The sequence below is a fragment of the Lolium perenne genome, chromosome 5 (assembly GCF_019359855.2).
Source record: "Lolium perenne isolate Kyuss_39 chromosome 5, Kyuss_2.0, whole genome shotgun sequence".
NCBI lineage: Eukaryota > Viridiplantae > Streptophyta > Magnoliopsida > Poales > Poaceae > Lolium > Lolium perenne.
The window spans coordinates 153,481,095-153,504,820 of NC_067248.2; the positions used below are offsets into that span (position 1 = coordinate 153,481,095).

The 23,726-nt window shown below is 49.0% G+C and overlaps 1 protein-coding gene across 1 annotated transcript; it reads right to left on the bottom strand.

Moving 5' to 3' along the window:
- Positions 1-2,256: 2,256 nt before the first annotated feature.
- LOC127304868 (uncharacterized) lies at positions 2,257-3,176 on the bottom strand. Its single transcript, XM_051335438.2, has 2 exons — positions 2,691-3,176; positions 2,257-2,586 (listed from the first exon to the last, which is right to left on the bottom strand). Exons 1-2 carry the CDS (start codon positions 3,151-3,153, stop codon positions 2,573-2,575), a joined length of 477 nt encoding a protein of 158 aa, XP_051191398.2. The 5' UTR covers positions 3,154-3,176; the 3' UTR covers positions 2,257-2,572.
- Positions 3,177-23,726: the final 20,550 nt, after the last annotated feature.

Sequence of the window (23,726 nt, forward strand, 5' to 3'; positions counted from 1 at the left end):
ACTTGCATCGGTGTAACTAGTTACAACGAGCTCTTGGTCACCGCCATAACAAAGAAACATATCCTTAGTCCTTTTCAAGTACTTCAGGATATTCTTGACCGCTGTCCAGTGTTCCATTCCTGGATCACTTTGATATCTGCTGGTCAAACTAACAGCATGTGCGATATCCGGTCTAGTACACAGCATGGCATACATGAGAGAGCCTACTGCCGAAGCATAGGGGATCTTGCTCATCCTCTCTCTTTCTTCTGCTGTAGCTGGACCTTGAGTCTTACTCAAGACCTTACCTGGTAACATAGGCAAGAACCCTTTCTTGCTTTCATCCATTCTAAACTTCTTTAGAATCTTGTCCAAGTATGTACTCTGTGAAAGGCCTATTAGGCGTCTTCATCTATCTCTATAAATCTTGATGCCTAAAATGTATGCTGCTTCACCAAGGTCTTTCATTGAAAAACATTTATTCAAATAACCTTTAACACTGCTTAATAGTTCTATATCATTCCCAATCAATAATATGTCATCTACATATAATATCAGGAACGCTACAGAGCTCCCACTCACTTTCATGTAAATACAGGCCTCACCATGAGTCCGTATAAAACCGAAGTCTTTGATCACTCTATCAAAGTGTAGGTTCCAACTCCGGGATGCTTGCTTCAGTCCATAAATGGAACGCTGAAGTTTGCATACCTTGTCAGCATTTTCAGGATCGACAAAACCTTTGGGTTGTACCATATACAACTCTTCCTCAATATCACCATTAAGGAACGCCGTTTTGACATCCATCTGCCAGATTTCATAATCGAAAAATGCAGCTATTGCTAACAAAATCCTCAAAGACTTTAGCTTCGCTACAGGTGAGAAAGTCTCATCGTAGTCAACTCCTTGAATTTGTCGGGAACCCTTTGCGACAAGTCGAGCTTTATAGACAGTAATATTACCATCAGCATCTGTTTTTCTCTTAAATATCCATTTATTCTCGACAGCCTTGCGGCTATCAGGTAAGGCTACCAAAGTCCATACTTTGTTATCATACATGGATCCCATTTCGGATTTCATGGCTTCTTGCCATTTGTTGGAATCTGGGCTCATCATTGCTTCTTCATACGTCGCAGGGTCCTCATCATTGTTGTCCACAATCATGACATTCAGACAGGGATCATACCAATCAGGAGTGGTACGTTCCCTCGTCGATCTGCGAGGTTCAGTAGCTTCCTCGTTCGAAGTTTCATGATCATTATCATTCGCTTCCTCTCCTATCGGTGCAGGCTGTGCAGGAATTTCTTCCGGCACTGCGCTACTCTGATCTATGAGAGAAGGTTCATTAACCTCGTCGAGTTCTACTTTCCTTCCAGTCATTTCTTTAGTGAGAAACTCCTTCTCAAGAAAGGATCCGTTCTTGGCAACAAAGATTTTGCCTTCGGATCTGTGATAGAAAGTGTACCCAATTGTTTCTTTAGGGTATCCTATGAAGACGCATTTCTCCGCTTTGGGTTCTAGCTTGTCAGGCTGTAACTTCTTTACATAAGCTTCGCAACCCCAAACCTTAAGGAACGACAGCTTAGGTTTCTTTCCAAACCATAGTTCATACGGTGTCGTTTCAACGGATTTAGATGGTGCCTTATTTAAAGTGAATGCGGCTGTCTCTAATGCATAACCCCAAAACGATAACGGCAAATCGGTAAGAGACATCATAGACCGAACCATATCTAACAGAGTTCGATTACGATGTTCGGACACACCATTACGTTGTGGTGTTCCCGGCGGTGTCAACTGTGAAAGTATTCCGCATTTCTTTAAATGCATGCCAAACTCATAACTCAGATATTCGCCTCCGCGATCAGAACGCAGAAACTTAATCTTCTTGTTACGTTGATTTTCTACTTCACTTTGGAATTCCTTGAACTTCTCAAAAGTCTCGGACTTATGTTTCATAAAGTAAATATATCCATATCTACTTAGATCATCCGTGAAGGTTAGAACATAACGATAACCACCGCGCGATGCTACACTCATTGGTCCGCACACATCGGTATGTATGATTTCCAATAAGTCTGTAGCTCGCTCCATTGTACCAGAAAATGGAGTCTTAGTCATTTTTCCCATTAGACATGCTTCACATCTGTCAAGTGACTCAAAGTCAAGTGACTCAAGAAGTCCATCGGAATGGAGTTTCTTCATGCGCTTCACTCCAATATGACCAAGACGACAGTGCCACATATAAGTAGAATTATCATTCAATTTCATTCGCTTAGCATTAATGTTATGAACATGTGTATCACTACTATCGAGATTTAACAAGAATAAACCATTCATCTCAGGTGCATGGCCATAAAAGACATTACTCATATAAATCGAACAACCATTATTCTCAGACTTAAACGAATAACCGTCTTGCATTAAACAAGATCCAGATATAATGTTCATGCTCAACGCAGGTACCAAATAACAATTATTAAGGTTTAAAACTAATCCCGAAGGTAGATGTAGAGGGAGCGTGCCGACAGCGATCACATCGACTTTGGATCCATTTCCAACGCGCATCGTCACCTCGTCTCTTGCCAGGCTTCGTCTATTCCGCAGTTCCTGTTTCGAGTTACAAATGTGAGCAACCGAACCAGTATCAAATACCCAGGCACTACTACGAGAACCAGTAAGATAGACATCAATAACATGTATATCAAATATACCTTTCTTTTTGACGTGGCCGCTCTTCAGATCGGCCAAGTATTTGGGGCAATTGCGCTTCCAGTGCCCCTTCCCCTGGCAGTAATAGCACACAGTCTCAGGTTTAGGACCAGCCTTAGGCTTCTCAGGATGCGGTGCAACTTTCTTGCCGCCCTTCTTGAAGTTACCCTTGTTAGGCTTGCCTTGCTTTTTGAAACTGGTGGTCTTGTTGACCATCAACACTTGGTTCTCCTTCTTAATCTCTACTTCAGCAGATTTCAGCATGGAAAAGATTTCAGGTAAATCTTTATTCATGTTCTGCATGTTGTAGTTCATCACGAAGTTCTTGTAACTTGGTGGCGGTGATTGAAGGACACGATGAATACCCAGCTGGTTAGGGATCATCATCCCCAAGTCATTGAGCTTCTTCGCATGCCCGGACATGACGAGCATGTGCTCACTAACGGAGCTGCCTTCTTCCATCATGCAGGTAAAGAACTGCTTCGAGGCCTCATAGCTCTCCACGGCCGCATGAGTCTCAAAGATAAGTTTGAGCTCTGTTATCACCAGAATTTGACCGAGTCAGAGGTGGGCCGCGATCAAGATGGACTTGAAGATATACATGGAAGAAATATGTGAATCGGCCTGTTATGCAAAGTTTGGGCAAGTTTGCCCGTGTATCTGTAATATAGTAGGATATGTGTCGGTTAGATAGAGTTTATCTCGTGCACGGTGGGGATTATTCCCACGTTAGAAAGTCTACGGACTATAAATATGTATCTAGGGTTTATGAAATAAACAACAACCAACGTTCACCACAAATCAATCTTGGCGCATCGCCAACTCCTTCGTCTCGAGGGTTTCTTCCGGTAAGCATCATGCTGCCTAGATCGCATCTTGCGATCTAGGCAGCACAAGCTTATTTGTTGTTCATGCGTTGCTCGTACTGAAGCCTTTTTGATGGCGAGCAACGTAGTTATCTTAGATGTGTTAGGGTTAGCATTGTTCTTCGTGTCATATGCTGTCGTCGTGCAACCCTTATACATCTAGCCGCCCTTACACCTATCTTAGGTGTAGGGGCGGCACCCCGCTTGATCATTATTTAGTAGATCCGATCCGTTACGGTTGCTCCTTGATTCTTCAAGGATTAGTTTAATATCTGCAATAGTTAGGCCTTACAAAGGGTTGGAGGATCCAGCGGCACGTAGGGTGTCGTTTGCTAGTCCTAGACAGGATGTTCCGGGGATCAACCTCGTGTTGGTTTTTAGGCCCTATCTAGGATCGGCTTACGATCACCGTGCGTGGCCGCGAGGCCCAATCGTGAGTAGGATGATCCGATTATGCGGTGAAAACCCTAAATCGTCGTAGATCGTTTTAGCTTTATCTTGATCAAGCAGGACCACCATATATTCGTGCACCTCGTACGAATCATGGGTGGATCGGCTCCTTGAGCCGATTCACAGGATAACCTGAGAGCCGATCGAGGCTCGTATTTAATGTTTACGTGTATGCCATGCAGGAAACTAAGCGAGGCATCTCCATCACCTTCCTGACCAGGTATAGGTCAGGTGGCACGCCCTTGCACTAGCATCGGACGTGCGTGCCGGAGTCTTTACGGGCTGTCGCTCGGAGGGACCAGGGCCAGCCGCAGCCCTAAGTTGTTCCCGGCTCTCATGTGTTGCCCATCGCTGCTCGCCGGTGGGTTTTGACCGCAACACATTCTGGCACGCCCGGTGGGACAATCTTCTACATCAACCACATCGCCATCTACATCCGAGATGGCGGATGGCACCCCAGTCACGTACGAGGATCTGACCGAGGAGCTCAAGAAGAAATATGACGAGGTCAAAACGATCCTCGAAGCCGACCTCATCGGCTCGTTTCACAGAACCCGTTCACATGGCATCAGGTGGAAAGGGTTCTCGCCTCAAGGTGCGCTCGATGGAATAGACCTGTCTGCCCCATCAGAAGAACGCACCAGGTCCCTTCGTCAGGAGATTAACTACATGGTGGCTCACTCGCTACACCGTCACTCTGAGAACCTGGTGAACACTTTGGAGCATGTTGCTCTTCGAGTGATCCAGGAAATCATGAGTCGTCAATACTCTCCGTCAGGACCAGCTCTCGGGACATACCAGGGAGAGATGCCACTCCAGTCCCATCCACCGCTGCCATTTGCGTTGGCAGCACCAGAGGTGCCGAATTCACCGACATTCGTCGTCTACAAGATCGGTGGTGACCCTAGTGACTGCCAGTTCTTACATGAGGCGCCTAAGGAGATCCCTCACGGGTACATGTGCACATACGTGCGCATCGCGGTAACTGGGCGCTCACAAACCAGGCCGCAACAGCAGGGACTTCTGGAAAAGCAGGAGGAACGTCAGCGACAGATCTTGAGAAACAGACGTGGCTAGCTAAATATGCCACTCCGACAAACCTCCAGAGCGCAGCTCCTGCAGTTGGCTCAGAGCTGGAAAAGCAAGCATGGCTGGCTAAGTACGCCACCCCGGCGAATCTTCAGAGTTCGACTCCTGCAGCCAGCACCGCGGATCAAATCAGTACGATCCTGAGAGACCAGTTCGGCATGGTGCCGAAAAGGAGGACAATCGGCTATTCCAAGCCGTACCCCGACGAATACGAATTGGTCCCGCTACCACCCAAATATCGGCTCCCTGATTTCTCCAAATTCAGTGGATCAGATGGTTCCAGCTCCATCTAGCATGTGAGCCGATATTTGGCGCAGCTAGGAACGGCCTCAGCGTCGGATCCACTACGTGTGAGGTTCTTCGCACGGTCCCTCACAGGATCGGCTTTCGGGTGGTACACTTCGTTGCCACCAGACTCGATCCGGACTTGGAAGCAGTTGGAAGAACAGTTCCTGTTGCGGTCAAAACCCACCGGCGGGTAGCGACGGGCAACACAGTAGAGCCGGGAATAACTTAGGGCTGCGGCTGGCCCTGGTCCCTTCGAGCGACAGCCCGCAAAGCCTCTGGTACACACGTCCGATGCTGATGCAAGGGCGTGCCACCTGACCTATACCTGGTCAGGAAGGTGATGGAGATGCCGCGCTTAGTTTCCTGCATGGCATACACGTAAACATTAAATACGAGCCTCGATCGGCTCTCAGGTTGTCCTGTGAATCGGCTCAAAGAGCCGATCCAACCATGATTCGTACGAGGTGCACGAATATATGGTGGTCCTGCTTGATCAAAATAAAGCTAAAACGATCTACGACGATCTGGGGTTTTCACCGCATAATCGGATCATCCTACTCACGATTGGGCCTCGCGGCCACGCACGGTGATCGTAAGCCGATCCTAGATAGGGCCTAAAAACCAACACGAGGTTGATCCCCGGAACATCCTGTCTAGGACTAGCAAACGACACCCTACGTGCCGCTGGATCCTCCAACCCTTTGTAAGGCCTAACTATTGCAGATATTAAACTAATCCTTGTAGAACAAGGAGCAACCATAACGGATCGGATCTACTAAATAAAGATCAAGCGGGGTGCCGCCCCCACACCTAAGATAGGTGTGAGGGCAGCTAGATATGCAAGGGTCGCACTACGATAGCATGTTATACGAAGAACTATGCTAACCCTAACACATCTATGATAACTACGTTGCTCACCATCAAAAAGGCTTCAGTACGAGCAACGCTTGAACAACATAAGCCTGTGCTGCCTAGATCGCAAGATGCGATCTAGGCAGCATGATGCTTACCGGTAGAAACCCTCGAGATGAAGGAGTTGGCGATGCGCCAGGATTGATTTGTTGGTTGAACGTTGGTTGTTGTTTATTCCATAAACCCTAGATACATATTTATAGTCCAGGGGACTTTCTAATTCAGGCGTGCACCTAACCGTGCACGGGGCCAACTCTAACTAATCGACACGTATCCTAATATGTTACAGATACAAGGGCAAACTAGCCCAAACTTAGCATATAAAGGCCGATTCACGTATTTCTTCCATGTATATTCTTCAAATCCATCTTGATCGCGGCCCACCTCTGACTCGGTCAAATTCTGGTGATAACACATGCCCCCCTGGTTTTGGAATTGGTAATTCCAAAATCACTCTGCTTCTTCTTCGTCGGGTCATGTCGTGGCAGAACCGCCGCAGTATCCTTCATCATGATGCCTTGCCTTCTCAACTTCTCCGCGTGACCTGGCAGTTTTTTTTCTTTTAGGCACCACTTCCTCGGAAACTGCTGTGGCATTGAACTTCCACTATATCCCCTTTTATTTAACCGCTCCGAACAATTTACTTCCGCATCCCCTTCGCATTAGCACTCCAAAAGCCCTCCTGCGCCACCATGTCTTCTTCCTCCTCTGCCTCATCGGATCTCTCCACCCAGTCCTCTTCCTCTCGCGAGCCGACGCCGGAGCCAAACCCGGCGGAGGTCCACGCAGCCAATACCCGCCGCGCCATCGAGGCCGGGGAGGAGTCCAGCCATGACTTCTCCATCTGGTCGGAGGACGACAAGTCCCTGACCGACGGGGAAAGCTACCTCCGCTTCCTCGCCAATGGGGAAACGGAGGAGGAGAGCGATGACGATCGCTTCTCCTGCGACGACTTCACCTCTCCCGAGGAGGAGGAGGAGGAGAAGGAGGAGGAGGAGGAGGAGGATGACACCCCCTCCGACGAGCCGCCGGCCAGCGCCACGCCCTGGCCGGGGAACCTCAGCGACTTCGACAGTGACGACGACGATGCTGACGAGGAGGACGAGGACAACGAAGGCCCGGTCGGCGGCCGCTGGAGCGACGACGAGCCCGCCGGGAGTAGCGCCGACAGCGGTGACGACGGCGACGACGAGGGCAGCGACGGCCCGTAGATAGGACCTTTAGTCTAGGACCAGTAGTAGTAGATGGGGCAATGTATCCCCTAGTACTTCCTTTTGAGAGCAATCAGCTCTTTATGTAAGAAATCCTGCCTATCAATGAAGAACTTCCCCCAATTTGATTTTGCCGATTTCCTTTGAGCTTAATTTAGCCGATTTCCTCTCATACTGATCTTGCCGATTTGTCCTCTTAGCCAATGCGTAATGAGCCGATAGCAACGCATCGGTCCTTTTAAAATTCACCCTTCCATTCTTCAACCGATGATTTTAAGATCTGGTGGATAGTGTAGAGTCTTCAGGAAAACCTTTAAATTCTTCCAACCAAACCTAATGGTCTTCTTCGAACACCCATCATTTTGTGAAGAAGGTTGCGACGAAAGATCAGCCGATGGTACCCCAATCGGCTCCTAAACAGAGCATTTACCAGGCCTGCTGCCCCCCGAGCCTTATTCGAGGCGAGAATGTCAGTGAGGATGCACCAAAGCCGATCACCTCTCTTCCTTCGAAAGCCGATATACCTCTTCTGTCAACACTGCTGAACTAGCACCAAGGGCAGAAAATCCTCGACAAGAAAATTCAGGAACCCGAATCGGCTCAAAGCAGCTGAAGAAGCTCTCACTGTTCTTCTCCCTCGAAGAAGCAGAAGGTCCCACAGCTGAACTGGACTTGGCGGAGAAACTTGGTGAAGATCCGGTAGACCTTGTATCATTGCACTAGAGTCGATGGCTGCGCATCGGCTTCGTTCCTTAGTTCTAAAGTCGATGCCCTCGCATCGGCTGTAAAATTTTTTTTTTACTGGCCGATTATTTTCTTATCGGCCCCAATATTTTACTGCACACATGTTCTCCTGTGCATGTTCACATATTCACCGTGTTCAGGTGCCCCCCGAGCCGAATCTGCCAGGTGACTGCAGATATCGGCTTTTTGGTTTAGCCAAGGCACAGTATTTGCACGTCGGCTCCACTAGGATTCGTGTTGACTCTCATCCGCCGACGTGACAGCTGCCCAATAGATCGATGTTGAACACAAACAGAACATGTGGTGAAGATAATTTTGGCCGATTGCTGAAAATCGGCCTCCATATTGATCGAAACGCTTAATGAAGGTCTTGTAATGTTCCTCCATAACTCTTTGGAGCCGATCCCAAGGATCGGCCTCGCCATGTTTGCTCATTGGTTTGCTCCAGTTACATGGTCAGGCCAGTGGATAAAACCATCCTAACCCTGCCCTTTGTCACTTCGATGCGCTCGCAGTCGTCCAAATTGATACCTGAGAGGGGCTCTTGGCCTGCTGCTTCCCACGCGTTCATGCCAGCCGTTGAAATTTCGGCTGAGTCATCGGCCTGGATGACCTCTACCTCATCTCCATCCCACTGTATTATGCATTGGTGCATCGTGGAGGGAATGCAGCAATTGGCGTGGATCCAATCTCTTCCTAGCAGAACAGCATAAGTGCTCTTGCTATCGACGATGAAGAACGTCGTAGGGATAGTTTTCCTTCCTACGGTCAGATCCACATTCAGAACACCTTGTGCGTCAGATTCTTGGCCGTTGAAATCGCTCAGTGTCACGTTGGTCTTGATCAGATCTGAGCTAGAGCGTCCCAACCTCCGTAGCATAGAGTATGGCATAATGTTGACTGCCGCTCCGGTGTCCACCAGCATCTTATTGACAGGCCTCCCATCGATGTAACCTCGTAAGTACAAGGCCTTCAGATGTCTGTAACTTCTTTCTCGTGGCTTCTCAAAGATAACCGGCCGTGGGCCGCAGTCAAGTTGTGCCACAGGTGCCTCGTCTAATCCTGGAGCACTGAACTCCGAAGGGAGGATGAACACCATGTTTGTGCCAGCCGATGTTTCATCATCGGCTTTCCTTTGCTTGGGGCGCCACTCCATTTTCCGTGGACGACCCTCTTCGTCCAGGGTTCGCTGAACTTTCGCAGCCAGATCAGGTCGTGCCTTCCTCAGCGTATGCAAGTACAACCTTTCGGCTTCCTCCAAGCCGCGCAAACACTGAACCCTGCGCTTTTGGGAACGGCTGAGCCCATCAGGGCACCACCTTGGACGGTGGTACCTGTCTTCTTCTTCTTCTCCCTCGTCTTCTGAATCTTCGAGATCCTCCAACCGAGGGGACTCAGCTCGTTTGCTTCGAGGCGGGAGAGGCCCTAGGCGTTTGAACACGGACACGTTGGCTGCCTCCTTCTTCTTCTGGTTGCATTCTGGGCAATTGCCGATTGTAGGCAATCGGCTCATTCCTGAATCCCAGCAGTGTCTGAAGAAGGGACGGTCCCAGTGCCTGTCCTCGTCGTCTCGCTCCCTTGCCTTTCCTTTGGCACGGCGCTCGTGCTCCTCCTCATCGCAATCATGCCGACGATGTCTTCTGGCTTCTCTAGCCAGACGATCTCTTTCATCATCATAGCTGGATCGTCGGCGTTGGTCATACTGACTCACATACTTGTTGAGGAGGTGATCAGAGAGGGGTCGCTGATATCTTATGTTCTTCACTTCTCCCTCTGTGACGTAGCGATTGCCATCATGACGGAGCCGATCGCGTGGAGCGGCCTCCTCTGTGTCCTTGCTACGAGAGCAGCTGCCCTCGTCTCCATCCTTGCCAGCGTGGTTTCCAAGTCCTACCATGTTGATGCTAAACGAGGATCCTGGCTGGCAACCTTCAGGGTAAGTGCATTTCACCATGTTAACGGTGGGAAAGGGTTGGGTGTCGACCTTCATGGCATACTGGTTGAAAATCAGACGTCCTTGTTCTATCGCCATTTGGATCTGCTGACGCCACACCCTGCAGTCATTGGTGGCATGGGAGAGCGAGTTGTGCCATTTGCAGTATGGCTTTCCGTTCAGCTCTTGTACCGTGGGGAATTTGAGACCTTCGGGTATCTTCAACTGCTTCTCCTTGAGCAGGAGGTCGAAGATTTGCTCAGTTTTGGTCACGTCAAAATCAAAACCCCTGGGCGGACCTGGTGGCTTAACCCATTTGCAGGACACGGGGGTTGCCCCCCGAGTCCATTCAGCCATTGCTACTTCTTGATCTCCCGCAGAAACTTCGTCTTCCTCTGCCTCGACCAGGACTACTGCACGCTTGAATTTGTCCTGGTACAAGTCCGGGTGGCGCTGTTCATATGCTGACAGTTTCTGAACCATGTGCGCCAGTGAGGGGTAGTCTGCTTGGGAGGCCATGTCCTTGAGCGGCGCTGCAAGGCCCACCACTGCCAACTCGACTGCTTCCTTTTCAGTCACACGAACCGAATAACATCGGTTCCTAAGATTCCTGAAGCGCTGGATGTATTCTGTCACAGTTTCTCCACGCTTCTGACGTATTTTTGCTAGATCGGCAAGGCCAGACTCGGAAGCCTCTGAGTGGTACCGCGTATGGAACTGTTCTTCCAACTGCTTCCAAGTCCGGATCGAGTCTGGTGGCAACGAGGTGTACCACCCGAAAGCCGATCCCGTGAGGGACTGTGAGAAGAGCCTCACGCGTAGTGGATCCGACACTGAGGCCGTTCCTAGTTGTGCCAAATATCGGCTCACATGCTCGATGGAGCTGGAACCATCTGATCCACTGAATTTGGAGAAATCAGGGAGCCGATATTTAGGTGGTAGCGGGATCAACTCGTACCCGTCAGGGTACGGCCTGGAATAGCCGATTGCCCTCCTTTTCGGCACCATGCCGAACTGGTCTCTCAGTATAGCACTGATCTGATCCGCTGTGCTGGCTGCAGGAGTTGAACTCTGAAGATTCGCCGGGGTGGCGTACTTAGCCAGCCATGCTTGCTTTTCCAGCTCTGAGCCAACTGCAGGAGCTGAGCTCTGGAGGTTTGTCGGGGTGGCATATTTAGTTAGCCACGTCTGCTTCTCAAGATCTGTTGCTGACGTTCCTCCTACTTTCCCAGAAGTCCCTGATGTCGCGGCCTGGTTTGTGAGCGCCCAGTTACCGCAATCTGGCACATACGTGCACATGTATCCGTGAGGGATCTCCTTAGGCGCCTCCTGCAAGAACTGGCAGTCACTAGGGTCACCACCGATCTTGTAGACGATGAATGCCAGTGAGTTCGGCACTTCTGGTGCTGCCCACGCAAATGGCAGCGGTGGACGGGACTGGAGTGGCAACTCTCCTTGATGCGTCCCGAGAGCTGGTCCTGACGGCGAGTACTGGTGCCTCATGATTTCCTGGATCACCCGAAGAGCGACACGCTCCAACGTGTTTACCAGGTTCTCAGAATGGCGGTGTAGCGAGTGAGCCACCATGTAGTTGATCTCCTGCCGTAGGGACCTGGTGCGTTCTTCTGACGGGGCAGAGAGGTCTATCCCATCGAGTGCACCATCAGGCGTGAACCCCTTCCACCTGATGCCATGTGAACGGGTTCTGTGGAAAGAACCGATGAGGTCGGCCTCGAGGATCGCTTTGACCTCATCATACTTCTTCTTGAGCTCGTCGGTCAGATCCTCGTACGTGATTGGCGTGCAGTCCGCCATCTCAGATGTAGATGGCGATGTGGTTGATGTAGACGATTGTCCCACCGGGCGTGCCAGAATGTGTTGCGGTCAAAACCCACCGGCAGGCAGCGACGGGCAACACAGTAGAGCCGGGAACAACTTAGGGCTGCGGCTGGCCCTGGTCCCTCCGAGCGACGGCCCGCAAAGCCTCTGGTACACACGTCCGATGCTGATGCAAGGGCGTGCCACCTGACCTATACCTGGTCAGGAAGGTGATGGAGATGCCGCGCTTAGTTTCCTGCATGGCATACACGTAAACATTAAATACGAGCCTCGATCAGCTCTCAGGTTGTCCTGTGAATCGGCTCAAAGAGCCGATCCAACCATGATTCGTACGAGGTGCACGAATATATGGTGGTCCTGCTTGATCAAAATAAAGCTAAAATGATCTACGACGATCTGGGGTTTTCACCGCATAATCGGATCATCCTACTCACGATTGGGCCTCGCGGCCACGCACGGTGATCGTAAGCCGATCCTAGATAGGGCCTAAAAACCAACACGAGGTTGATCCCCAGAACATCCTGTCTAGGACTAGCAAACGACACCCTACGTGCCGCTGGATCCTCCAACCCTTTATAAGGCCTAACTATTGCAGATATTAAACTAATCCTTGTAGAACAAGGAGCAACCGTAACGGATTGGATCTACTAAATAAAGATCAAGCGGGGTGCCGCCCCCACACCTAAGATAGGTGTGAGGGCGGCTAGATATGCAAGGGTCGCACTACGATAGCATGTTATACGAAGAACTATGCTAACCCTAACACATCTATGATAACTACGTTGCTCACCATCAAAAAGGCTTCAGTACGAGCAACGCTTGAACAACATAAGCCTGTGCTGCCTAGATCGCAAGATGCGATCTAGGCAGCATGATGCTTACCGGTAGAAACCCTCGAGATGAAGGAGTTGGCGATGCGCCAGGATTGATTTGTTGGTTGAACGTTGGTTGTTGTTTATTCCATAAACCCTAGATACATATTTATAGTCCAGGGGACTTTCTAATTCAGGCGTGCACCTAACCGTGCACGGGGCCAACTCTAACTAATCGACACGTATCCTAATATGTTACAGATACAAGGGCAAACTAGCCCAAACTTAGCATATAAAGGTCGATTCACGTATTTCTTCCATGTATATTCTTCAAATCCATCTTGATCGCGGCCCACCTCTGACTCGATCAAATTCTGGTGATAACAGTTCCACATGCAGTATCACTCAGACGCTTCCGAGTCTGGCCTTGCCGATCTAGCACAAATACGTCAGAAGCGTGGAGAAACTGTGGCAGAATACGTCCAGCGCTTCAGAAATCTTAGGAACCGATGTTATTCGGTTCGTGTGACTGAAAAGGAAGCAGACGAGTTGGCAGTGGTGGGCCTTGCGTCACCAATCAAGGACATGGCCTCTCAAGCAGACTACCCTTCACTGGCGCACATGGTTCAGAAACTGTCAGCATATGAACAGCGCCACCCGGACTTGTACCAGGATAAATTCAAGCGTGCGGTAGTCCTGGTTGAGGCAGAAGAAGACGAAGGGTCTGCGGGAGATCAAGAAGTAGCAATGGCTGAATGGATTCGGGGGGGCAACCCCCGTGTCCTGCAAATGGGTTAAGCCACCAGGTCCGCCAAGAGGGTTTGATTTTGACGTGACCAAAACTGAGCAAATCTTCGACCTCCTACTCAAGGAGAAGCAGTTGAAGATACCCGAAGGCCTCAAAATCCCCACGGTACAGGAGCTGAACGGAAAGCCATACTGCAAATGGCATAACTCGGTCTCCCATGCCACCAACGACTGCAGGGTGTGGCGTCAGCAGATCCAAATGGCGGTAGAACAAGGACGTCTGATTTTCAACCAGTACGCCATGAAGGTCGACACCCACCCCTTCCCCGCCGTTAACATGGTGGAGTGCACTTACCCTGAAGGTTGCCAGCCGGGATCCTCGTTCAGCATCAACATGGTAGGACCTGGACACCACGCTGGCAAGCATGGAGACGAGGGCAGCTGCTCTCACAGCAAGGAAACAGAGGAGGCCGCTCCACGCGATCGGCTCCGTCACGATGGCAAGCGCTACATCACAGAGGGAGAAGTAAAGAATGTAAGATATCAGCGACCTCTCTCTGATCACCTCCTCAACATATGTGAGTCAGTATGACCAACGCCGACGATCTAGCGATGATGATGAAAGAGAGCGTCTGGCTAGAGAAGCCAGAAGACATCGTCGGCATAATCGCGATGAGGAGGAGTACGAGCGCCGTGCCAAGGAAAAGGCAAGGGAGCAAGACGAAGATAGGCACTGGGACTGCCCCTTCTTCAGACACTGCTGGGATTCAGGAATGAGCTGATTGCCTACAATCGGCAATTGCCCAGAATGTAAACAGTAAGAAGGAGGCAGCTAACGTGTTCGTGTTCCAACGCTTAGGGCCTCTCCCGCCTCGAAACAAGCACGCTGAGTCCCCTCGAGTAGAAGATCTCGAGGATTTGGAAGACAATGAAGAAGAAGACAGGTACCACCGGCCAAGGTGGTGCCCTGATGGACTCAGTCGTTCCCAAAAACGCAGGGTTCAGCGACTGCGTGGCTTGGAGGAAGCCGAAAGGTTATACCTGCACACGCTAAGGAAGGCGCGGTCTGATCTGGCTGCGAAAATTCAGCGAACCCTGGATGAAGAGGGTCGACCACAAAAAATGGAGTGGCGCCCCAAGCAAAGGAAAGCCGATGATGAAACATCGGCTGGCACAAATATGGTGTTCATCCTTCCAGCGGAGTTTTGTGCTCCAGGATCAGACGAAGCACCTGTAGCACAACTTGATTTGTTTGTGATGATGGAGGCCGATCCCAACAATCGGCCCATATTATCCTCGCCGTGCGACTTGCCTGTGTTCAGTATCGATTTAACAGGTAACGGAAAGCTAGGGTATGGGTTCACATCGGATGATGAGCTGGAAGAAGTCGACATTGGTCCTGGGGATAAGCCACGACCAATGTTCATTAGCAAGAAGTTAGATCCACATCTCAGGAGTCAGAGGATAGAGTACCCGCATCACTTTGCATGGGACTACACAGAGATGCCTGGGTTAGACAGGAGCATCATTGAGCATCGGCTCCCTCTCAAGAAAGGATTTCGACCATTCCGACAACGAGCACGTCAGATGAAGGCCGAAATTCTCGAAGAAGTCAAGAAAGAGATCGAAAAGATGTTAGCCGACGGGTTCATTAGGCCCTGCAGGTACGCTGAATGGATCCCAAGCATCGTACCTATGGAGAAGAAGGACGGCCGATGGCGTGTGGCTATAGATTTTCGAGATCTCAACAGAGCCACCGGCCTGACCGAATAGCAAGAACAAACCTGTGGACAAACGTGGCGACGCCGATCCTTGGGATCGGCCCCAAAGATCTATGAAGGTACATTACAGAACCTTCATTGAGCGCTTCAATCAATATGGAGGCCGATTCCAGCAATCGGCAAAAATTATCTCCACCACACGTTCTGCCTGTGTTCAAAATCGATCTGATGGGCAGCGTTTTTTACGTCGGCTGATGAGGGCCAACATTAATCCTAACGGAGCCGACGTGCAAATACAGTGCCTTGGCTAAACTACAGAGCCGATATCTGCAGTTACCTGACAGATTCGGCTCGGGGGGGCACCTAATCAGATGAACATGTGCAGATTCCACATGTGTACAGTGAAATGTTGGAGGGCCGATAGAAAAGTCGGCCAGTGAAATGTTGGAGGGCCGATAGAAAAGTCGGCCAGTAAAAAAAAACAATGAGAGCTACATGCTGCGTGTTCAAGACGCGGATTGTCATCAAGTCCTCTACTTCCTCGAGGGGGCAAACAATGAGAGCTTCTTCAGCTGCAATGAGCCGATGGCAGCAGTACTGTCAGGAATCAGCTCTGGCGTGCAAAGACGGCCTTTTGCTCGTTAAGCCAATTGGTGTTTCTTCTACAATATCGGTTTTCAACGGAGGAGGAGGCAATCAATGGGGGCAAGTTCGGCTGGTTCGACATGGTGGCTGCCTCAGAGTTACCTGAGTTCAAAGCCCTTGGTCTGATTTGTGCATCCTCACCAATATTCTCGCCATTGACTGAGGCTCGGGGGGCAGCTGATTTGATAGACACTCTGTTTCTGGAGCCGATTGGAGTTGCATCGGCTAAACCCTGCACCATAACCTTCTCCGAAAGCGGTGCTAGAGCTACGGAGAGGAGCCTGAGAGGGAAGCCGTCGTCATCTACAGGGTTTGGACCATCCTGTTACTGCAAGAAAATGAAGGAGACTGGATTCTCAAAACAGCCGATGAACAACCATCTGCTGTAGGATTGCGGAATATTATGGTCAGATATCAAATCACAGTCTGAATTTGAGAAGTGCTTGACTGACGGTCTAATCGGTATCTGAGCCCGGCTTCATGGGCGTCTAAAAATCCGATACATTGCTATCGGTCTTGGTGTGGCGAGCAGGAGACTTGACATTGGATTAATTGAAAGACAAATTGAAAGAACAATTCTTAATTAATTCAAAGGAGCGGCTTTACAAGAAAGAGCCGATGGCTCTCAAAAGGGGGGATCTGATGACTAGTGCACTGCTACTACTAGTCCTCCACTTTTTTTCCCCCGTTCTAGGGGTCGTCGCTGTCCTCATCGTCGCCGTTGTAGCTGCTGTTGGCGCTGCTTCCAGGGAGTTCCTCGTCGCTGCTGCCCCAGCCCTCGGCCGGAGCTTCGTCTTCCTCGTCATCATCATCATCCTCGCTGTCCACCCAAGAGTGGAAGCGCTTGGCTGACGGATATCCGGCGGAAGAGGAGGATTCATCCTCCTCTTTTTCCTCTTCCTCCTCGTCATCATCATCGTCCTCGCTGTCCGCCCAGGCGCGGAATCGCTTTGCCGGCGGAAGCTTGGAAGAGGAGGAGGAATCATCCTCCTCCTTTTCCTCTTCTTCCTCTACTTCTGCTTCTTCCTCCTTCCCGTCGGAGGAGGTGGGTTTCACCCACGGATGGAGGTCGTCTTCGCTTTCGCTTATCAGCTCCCCTTCGATGAGGAACTTGAGGTCGTCTTCCCCATCAGTCAGAGGCAGGTCGCCATCTGACCCGACGAGTGTCTCGGGTGGGCCGTCTGGCACATGATCAAAGTTCCACTCCGGCTCGCTCGAGGAGGAAGACTGGAGGAAGAGGCCGGAGGAGACGGAGGAAGAGGAAGACATTGCTACAGGGAAAGAGGGTTTTTTCGGTGCCGATAGCTAGAACAGAGGAAGGGGATGAAGAGAGCTAATCAATCGGCACAGTTAAATAAGGAGGAGCCTAGTGGAGATTTAATGCCATTGCAGTTTCCGAGGAAGTGGTGCTAAAGCTGTCAAATTTTGCAGAGAAGTTGAGAAGACGGGGCATCATGATGAAGGGTACTGCGACGGTTCTGCTCTGCCACGACATGACCCGACGAAGGAAAAGCAGAGTGATTTTGGAATTATCAATTCCAAAACCAGGGGGGCATGTGTTATCACCAGAATTTGACCGAGTCAGAGGTGGGCCGCGATCAAGATGGACTTGAAGATATACATGGAAGAAATATGTGAATCGGCCTGTTATGCAAAGTTTGGGCTAGTTTGCCCGTGTATCTGTAATATAGTAGGATACGTGTCGGTTAGATAGAGTTTATCTCGTGCACGGTGGGGATTATTCCCACGTTAGAAAGTCTACGGACTATAAATATGTATCTAGGGTTTATGAAATAAACAACAACCAACGTTCACCACAAATCAATCTTGGCGCATCGCCAACTCCTTCATCTCGAGGGTTTCTACCGGTAAGCATCATGCTGCCTAGATCGCATCTTGCGATCTAGGCAGCACAGGCTTATGTTGTTCAAGCGTTGCTCGTACTGAAGCCTTTTTGATGGTGAGCAACGTAGTTATCATAGATGTGTTAGGGTTAGCATAGTTCTTCGTATAACATGCTATCGTAGTGCGACCCTTGCATATCTAGCCGCCCTCACACCTATCTTAGGTGTGGGGGCGGCACCCCGCTTGATCTTTATTTAGTAGATCCAATCCGTTACGGTTGCTCCTTGTTCTACAAGGATTAGTTTAATATCTGCAATAGTTAGGCCTTATAAAGGGTTGGAGGATCCAGCGGCACGTAGGGTGTCGTTTGCTAGTCCTAGACAGGATGTTCCGGGGATCAACCTCGTGTTGGTTTTTAGGCCCTATCTAGGATCGGCTTACGATCACCGTGCGTGGCCGCGAGGCCCAATCGCGAGTAGGATGATCCGATTATGCGGTGAAAACCCTAAATCGTCGTAGATCGTTTTAGCTTTATCTTGATCAAGCAGGACCACCATATATTCGTGCACCTCGTACGAATCATGGGTGGATCGGCTCCTTGAGCCGATTCACAGGATAACCTGAGAGCCGATCGAGGCTCGTATTTAATGTTTACGTGTATGCCATGCAGGAAACTAAGCGAGGCATCTCCATCACCTTCCTGACCAGGTATAGGTCAGGTGGCACGCCCTTGCACCAGCATCGGACGTGCGTGCCGGAGTCTTTACGGGCTGTCGCTCGGAGGGACCAGGGCCAGCCGCAGCCCTAAGTTGTTCCCGGCTCTCATGTGTTGCCCGTCGCTGCTCGCCGGTGGGTTTTGACCGCAACAAGCTCACGCATCATCTCACAGGGGTCGTGGTGCTCAAAACGCTTTTGGAGCTCTGCCTCTAAGCTGCACAAGATGGCACACTGAACTTCGGAGTACCGAGTTGCCCGAGTCTCATAAACATTCTTTATGTCCTCGGACACTGCAGGAGGTGGTGGGGGACCTAGCGGTGCATCGAGCACAAATTGCAGGCTTCCACCAGTGAGGAAAATCCTCACATGACGGAACCAGTCAGTGAAGTTGCTACCATTGCCCTTAAGCTTTTCTTTCTCTAGGAACTGGTTAAAGTTGATGGAGGGGGGCACCATGATCTACAACATATTTGCAAAGAGTTTAGACTAAGTTTATGATAAATTGAGTTCAATTTTAATTCTGAAATTAACTAGGTGAACTCCCACTTAAAACAACATCCCTCGCATTGTTTTAGTGATTACACGAACCAAATCCACTACACCAAGTCCGATCTTCACGAGAAAAGATGTAGCTTCAAAGGCGAACACTCAAAGTGTTCATCATATCATTCATATGACTCATGCTCTACCTTTCGGTATCCCGTGTTCCGAGACCATGTCTATACATGCTAGGCTCGTCAAGGCAACCTTGGTATCCGCGTGTGCAAATCTGGCTTGCACCCGTTGTATGCACATGTAGAGTCTATCACACCCGATCATCACGAGATGCTTCGAAACGACAAGTCTTAGCAACAGTGCATACTAAGGATGAACACTTTATTATCTTGATATTTAGTGAGATGGATCATCTTATAATGCTACCGTCGCGATCTAAGCAAAATAAGATGCATAAAAGGATTAACATCACATGCAATTCATAATGTGTGATATGATATGGCCTTTCGTCTTTGTGCTTTTGATCTTCATCTCCAAAGCACGGACATGATCTCCATCATCACCAGCATGGCGTCAAGGTCAGTGGCGCCGCTTCATGGTTGTCCATCACTTATAGCTACTATAACAACTACTTGAAATAAAGCTATTACATGATGAATAGACACGCAGGTCTTTAACAAAATTAAAGACAACCATTAGGCTCTGCCGTTGCCATAATACAATAATGAACATCTCATACATCAAATATAATCATCATCACATCATGGCCATATCACATCACCAAACCCTGCAAAAACAAGTTAGACGCCTCTAATTTGGTTTGCATATTTTACGTGGTTTAGGGTTTTCGAGTAAGATCCAATCTACCTACGAACATGAACCACAACGGTGATACTAGTGTTGACAATAGAAGTGTAAATTACAATCTTCACTATGGTGGGAGAGACAGACACCCGCAAAGCCACTTATGCAATACAAGTTGCATGTCAAGCGTGGAGCAAGTCTCATGAGACGCGGTCATGTAAGGTTAGCCCGGGCCGCTTCATCCCACCATCCCGCAAGAAGCAAAGTACACAAACTAAAGCAACAAGAGCATCACCGCCCACAAAAACATTGTGTTCTACTCGTGCAATAGATCTATGCATAGACATGGCTCTGATACCACTGATGGGGTTCGTAGCATAGAAAACAAAATTTTTCCTACCGCAAGACGAATAAATCCAAGATCTAATCTATGGAACACCCAAGATCTAATCTACAAGATCTAAGCAACGAGATGGAGATGAGACTAACCCTCGAAGATTCCAAAGCCTACGAGATTAATCTCGTTGTTGGTGTAGACGATCGTCCCCGGTGCTGCAATCCGGCAGCACTTCCGTACTCGGTCGCGCGTATGGTGTCGATGAAGCTCCTTCCTCTCCCGTTCCAGCGGGCAGCGGAGGTGTGGTAGATCTCCTCCAAATTCCAGCAGCACGACAGCGTGGTGGTGGTAGTGGAGGAAGAAAAGCTGCAGGGCTTCGCCTAAACCGGAGCAACGTATGGTGGAGGGAGAGGCGGCCAGAGGAGGAGGCAATGGATGGGGGGTGTGGCCGGCCACCCCCTCCCCTCTTTATATAGGGGGCCAGCCGGCCAAGGTGGCCCCCTTCCCATCTAGGGTTGGGGGGCGGCGGCCAAGAGGGGGGAGAGGGCTTTCCCCTCCCCCAAGTTGATCCCCCCCTAGGAAACCATAGGGGGTTGGCCGGCCTGGGCCTTGGGGGCCATGTGCCCCTGGCCCATTAGGCCAGGGAGCATCCCCTCGGCCCATGCTAGGCCTCCTAGGTCGTGGGCCCCATGGAGGACCCCTCCAGAACCTTCTAGAACCTTCCAGTCAACCACCGGAAAAATCCCGAACATTTCCGAAACCCAGAAATCAACTTCCCTTATATGAATCTTATTCTCCGGACTATTCCGGACCTCCTCGTGACATCCTGGATCACATCCGAGACTCCGAACAAACTTCGTCTCCATACCATATTCAAATCTACTTATGCGACATCGAACCTTAAGCGCGTTACCCTACGGTTCGTGAACTATGCAGACATGGTCGAGACTCCTCTCCGAGCAATAACCAATAGTGGGATCTGGAGATCCATAATGGCTCCCACATATTCAACGATGACTTAGTGATCGATTGAACCATTTACATACGATGTCAATTCCCTTTGTCACACGATACTTTACTTATCCGAGGTTTGATCATCGGTATCTCCATACCTTGTTCAACCTCGTTACTGACAAGTACTCTTTACTCGTACCACGGTATGTCATCTCTTATGATCAAATCATATGCTTGCAAGCTAATCAGACGACACTCCACCGAGAGGGCCCAGAGTATATCTATCCGTCATCAGGATGGACAAATCCCACTATTGATCCATATGCCTCAACTCACACTTTCCAAATACTTAATCCCATCTTTATAACCACCCATTTACGCAATGGCGTTTGATGTAATCAAAGTACCCTTCCGGTGTAAGTGATTTACATGATCTCATGGTCGAAGGACTAAGACAACTATGTATCGAAAGCTTATAGCAAATTGAACTTAATGACTTGATCTTATGCTACGCTCATTTGGGTGTGTGTCCATTATATCATTCAACTAATGACATAACCTTGTTATTAATAACATCCAATGTTCATGATCACAAAACCATGATCATCCATTAATCAACAAGCTAGTTATACAAGAGGCTTACTAGGGACTCCTTGTTGTTTACATAACACACATGTATCAATGTTTCGGTTAATACAATTATAGCATGGTATGCAAACATTTATCATAAACACAAAGATATTATAATAACCACTTTATTATTGCCTCTTGGGCATATCTCCAACAAGTTTTGTTGTACCGGTTCATACTTGTGTTTGCTTCAAACAACCTTGCTAGCCTAAGCCTTGTATTGAGAGGGAATACTTCTCGTGCATCTAAATTCTTGAGCCAAAAACTATGCCACTAGTGTCCACCATACCTACCTACTACATGGTATTTCTTTGCCATTCCAAAGTAAATTGCTTGAGTGCTATCTTTAAACAATTCAAAAGTTATTACCTCTTATTTGTGTCAATGTTTTATAGCTCATGAGGAAGTATGTGGTGTTTATCTTTCAATCTTGTTGGGCAACTTTCACCAATGGACTAGTGGCTTCATCCGCTTATCCAATAATTTTGCAAAAAGAGCTGGCAATGGGATTCCCAGTCCCAAATTAATTAACTTTCATAACTTTACAAAAAGACACTCCTCCATGGTATGTGATTGTTGGACGACACCCGAGGATTCGGTTAGCCATGGCTTGAGAAAGCAAAGGTGGGGAGGAGTGTCATCTAAATAAAACTAAAATAAAAAGGCACTCCTTCATGGTATGAGATTGTTGGCAGGCACCCGAGGATTCGGTTAGCCATGGTTTGTGAAAGCAAGGTTGGAAGGAGTGCCACCCAAAAACAAAAATTCATGGGAGCCGCTCTTTGAAAGTCTGTCTGGCAAGGGGGTTAGAGTGCCCACTACCATTTGTTGACAACAACAAACACCTCTCAGAACTTTACTTTTATGCTCTCTTTATGTTTTCAAAATAAAAGCTCTAGCACAAATATAGCAATCAATGCTTCCCTCTGCGAAGGGCCATTCTTCTACTTTTATGTTGAGTCAGTTTACCCATTTCCTTCCATCTTAGAAGCAAACACTTGTGTCAACTGTGCATTGATTCTTACATACTTGCTTATTTGCATTCATCATATTACTTTGCGTTGACAATTATCCATGAGATATACATGTTGAAAGTTGAAAGCAACTGCTGAAACTTGTATCTTCCTTTGTGTTGCTTCAATGCCTTTACTTTGAAAATATTGCTTTATGAGTTAACTCTTATGCAAGGCTTATTCATGCTTGTCTTGAAAGTACTATTCATGAAAAGTCTTTGTTATATGGTTCAATTGTTTGATAATTGTCTTTACCATTGCTTTGAATCACTTCATTCATCTCATATGCTTTACAATAGTATGATCAAGATTATGTTGGTACCATGTCACTTCAGAAATTATCTTTTATCGTTTACCTACTCGAGGACGAGTAGGAACTAAGCTTGGGGATGCTGATACGTCTCCAACGTATCTATAATTTCTGATGTTCCATGCTTGTTTTATGACAATACCTACATGTTTTGTTCACACTTTATGATGATTTTATGCGTTTTTCGGAACTAACCTATTGACGAGATGCCGAAGTGCCAGTTGCTGTTTTCTTCTGTTTTTGGTTTCAGAAATCCTACAAAGGAAATATTCCCGGAATCGGATGAAATCAATGCCCAACATCTTATTTTTCCCGGAACCTTCCAGAAAGTCAAAGGGGGACCGGAGGGGAGCCCTGGGGGCCCCACACGTGTGGGCGGCGCGGCCCAGGGGGCGCGCCCCCCTACTGTGTGGCTGCCCCGCAGCCCCTCCGACTCCGCCTCTTCGCCTATTTAGGCCTCCCTGACCTAAAACATCGACACGGATTGACGAAACTCCAGAAAACCTTCCAGAGCCGCCGCCATCGCAAAACTCCAATTCGGGGAACAAAAGTCTCTGTTCCGGCACCCTGCCGGGACGGGGAATTGCCCCCGGAAGCCATCTCCACCGCCATCTTCACCGCCATCGCTGTCTCCATGATGAGGAGGGAGTAGTTATCCCCCGAGGCCGAGGGCTCT

Excerpts from the sequence above, each read along its gene's own strand:
- LOC127304868 (XM_051335438.2), bottom strand. The coding sequence starts at position 3,153 with ATGATGGAAGAAGGCAGCTCCGTTAGTGAGCACATGCTCGTCATGTCC.